The sequence below is a fragment of the Erythranthe guttata genome, chromosome 12 (genome assembly GCF_056151865.1).
Source record: "Erythranthe guttata isolate IM_541 chromosome 12, IM_541, whole genome shotgun sequence".
Lineage (NCBI taxonomy): Eukaryota > Viridiplantae > Streptophyta > Magnoliopsida > Lamiales > Phrymaceae > Erythranthe > Erythranthe guttata.
In genome coordinates, this window is record NC_142544.1 from 8,406,240 (window position 1) to 8,409,251 (window position 3,012).

General features: G+C 39.9%; 1 protein-coding gene across 1 annotated transcript; it reads right to left on the minus strand.

Annotated features, from left to right (window-relative positions):
- Positions 1 to 629: 629 nt before the first annotated feature.
- On the minus strand, positions 630 to 2,598 carry LOC105965822 (sugar transport protein 1). The gene is made up of 3 exons (XM_012990374.2): positions 2,412 to 2,598; positions 1,974 to 2,296; positions 630 to 1,873 (listed from the first exon to the last, which is right to left on the minus strand). Exons 1-3 carry the CDS (start codon positions 2,542 to 2,544, stop codon positions 767 to 769), a joined length of 1,563 nt encoding a protein of 520 aa, XP_012845828.1. The 5' UTR covers positions 2,545 to 2,598; the 3' UTR covers positions 630 to 766.
- Between the last annotated feature and the right edge of the window lie 414 nt (positions 2,599 to 3,012).

The following is a 3,012-nucleotide window of genomic DNA, read 5'->3' on the forward strand; positions in this document are numbered from 1 at the left end:
GATTTCCAATATGATTTTAGTTCCGAATATTTTAATGGTTTTTCGAAATATATAATGTAGTTTTATGATATATTTTGTAATTCCATAATAGAACTTATGTTATATTTTATATGGAAAATATAAATAACGAAGGATCAAGTAAATTAAAACATTATATTTAAAAATTAATTGGTATAAGAAACTTTGTGTTGCATTTTTACTTATAAGAAAATCTATGTTTCAAATTTTCAATTTGTTGTTCCTACATGTATTTTTATTATTGCGTTTTCTCGAATTCTCTTTTGGATTTTCTTGCAAAATTTCAAAAAAGATAGAAAAATATTGTGAAAACTAATGTAATTTCCGAATTTGGAGCATAAATTATAAATTAATGTAATTTCCGAAATTTCCGAAATTCCGCTGATTCCGAGGCATTCCGAAATTTGGAACCCATTTTTTACTTCCGAAAAAAATTGGAAATTTTCCGAAAAAGCTATTTCCGATCCATTCCGTCCGATTTTCACCCCTACTTATTGGTGAAAGAGATATATCACCTAGAATAATAAACATGCTTGGTTGGGGACTTTTGCATAAAACCCCAAAAAACAAAACATGAAAAAATGTCATATATTGAAGAATAAAAATATATATATATATATTGAGAAACGATAATATGTTTCGTTCCTCCTCCAACTAATTAAACTATCTACGTCTAAATATTTATATACAAAAGCAGGAATTAGCAATAATAGAAAAATAAAACGCAAGAGTACGTTCCCTAGATATATCAAACTCGGTCTCTCAATTTGCTCATGGCGATGGCCTTATTGACAGGGTCATTTGGCTCATTCATAAACCTCTTCCAGAACCAATGGCTCCTCCAGACCTGCGTCATCTCCTCGATCGGAATATTCTTTGTCTCCGGCATGAAGAAATAGCAGAACAATGTCATCACCGCCACGAAGAATGCAAAGAATATGAATAGACCGTACTTCATTGAGCAGAGCATTGTGAGGAAGCATTGCCCGACTATGAATGTGAAGGCCATGTTGACGGCCACCGTTATGCTCTGTGCAGCCGACCTGACCTCGAGAGGGAATATCTCGCTCGGGTACAGCCACCCCAGCGGTCCCCACGACCACGCGAACCCCATTACGTACACGCATATGCACACGACCACCACAGCGGCGAACCAAAAGGGTATATCCGTCACGTTTCCCGACACCCCGAATCTCCACCCGATTAGCCCCGCTATGAGTGACTGGAAAATGAACATTTGCACGCCGCCTTCGAGGAAGAGGCTCCTCCTCCCCCACCGATCGGATCCATAGATTGACACTCCGGTGGCAAACATGTTGACAACGCCGGTGATCACTGACGAGATAAGTGAGGCGTCCGAACCGAAACCGAGGCTCTGGAAGAGCACTGGAGCGTAGAACATGATGACGTTGATTCCGGTGAACTGCTGGAAGAAAGGGATGAGAATGGACATGGCAAGTTGGGGTCTGTAGCACTTTGTTCCAAAAAGATTCCTCCACGGACTCTCCACGAGGTCTGCTTCGTTCTTGGCCGCCAGCATGTCGTTGAATTCGGCGTCCACGTCATCAACGCCACGTATGCGCTTCAGAAGGGCTTTGGCTTCAATCTCCCTCCCTCTTTGGACCATGGAGTTGGGTGTGTCGGAGAGGAAGAAGGAAGCGATGAGGATTATCACGGCGGGGACTCCGGCAAGGCCCAAGCTCAGGCGCCACCCCCAGCCGCCGCTAATCTTGGCCGTCCCGAAGTTGATCAAATTGGCGCATAGTATCCCAATTGTGATCATCAACTGGAAACAAATGTTGAACCTTCCACGGTAGTTGTACGGAGACATCTCGGAAAGATACAAAGGCACCGACTGCACACGTTAATTCAAGAAATTAATTGGGTTTAGTAAATTAAATATCATGCATAACCATATTTAAAAACAGAGAAAAATAAATAAAAAAATAAAATACCTGATTAGCAAAGCCAATGCCGATGCCAAGTAGAATACGGCCCAAGATGAGCATGGATAGATGGACAGCACCGGCGTTGAGGGCGGCGCCGAACAAGAAGATAAATCCGGCCATCATCATGGATATACGACGGCCGAATTTCTTGGTGACCTCCCCCGCGGCTAAGGAGGCGAAGAGGGCAGCCAAGTACAAGGAGGATGTGAACAATTGGAGTGTAGGGCTGTTAAACTTGCAGTACTGGTTGGTCGACGTGATCGATTGTTGCCTCTCGTAAACGTCGGGGAAGAACTTTTCCAAGAAAGGCGCCATAGAAGTCACCCCACCTAATAATTCAAGAAAGACAGATTGGTGTCAAAATAATTCATAAGAATATATCATATATATATAGATAGATAGTAATTCATAAGGATTATAAGTAGGAGGTATATATATACGTACCAGATATACCAAGATCGTAGCCAAAAATCAAACCACCGGCGGCTCCGGCCAAAACAGTTAGGAGAACATAGGGTGTGAGTTTGCCGGGGTACGAAGGTGGAGGACTTCTTCCGTCAAACGAAACACCACCCATTGAAACTAATTAAAACTAGATCAAGAGAGAGAGAAAAGAGGGGCGATATATGTATACGATATATCAAATTAATTAAATTATGCTATGAGAATAACTGGGCAGTTGTATATATAGGGAGAGAGTAGTTGTATTTAGTTTAGGATAGGAGTCTCTCTTGCATGCATGCGCTTAATATATTATACTAATTAAAATATATTTTTAGTTATCCTATTATAAATCCATTAGTAATACTCTTTATGGATTTAGGATAGGAGTCTTGAGGTGTTTGAAGTTTGAACAACCATGCATAAACACAAAGATATATTATATGTCTTCTGCGGTAGAATTGCATAGCAGCCATGAGTCTATTTTAAATACTAATCTTAATTTAAATTAATCATTATGAATTAATTAAACCATATTACTAATTCATCTATATTTTAGTTCTTGTTAAAATATGTTTACGTTTTTCAAAATAATACGAATAGG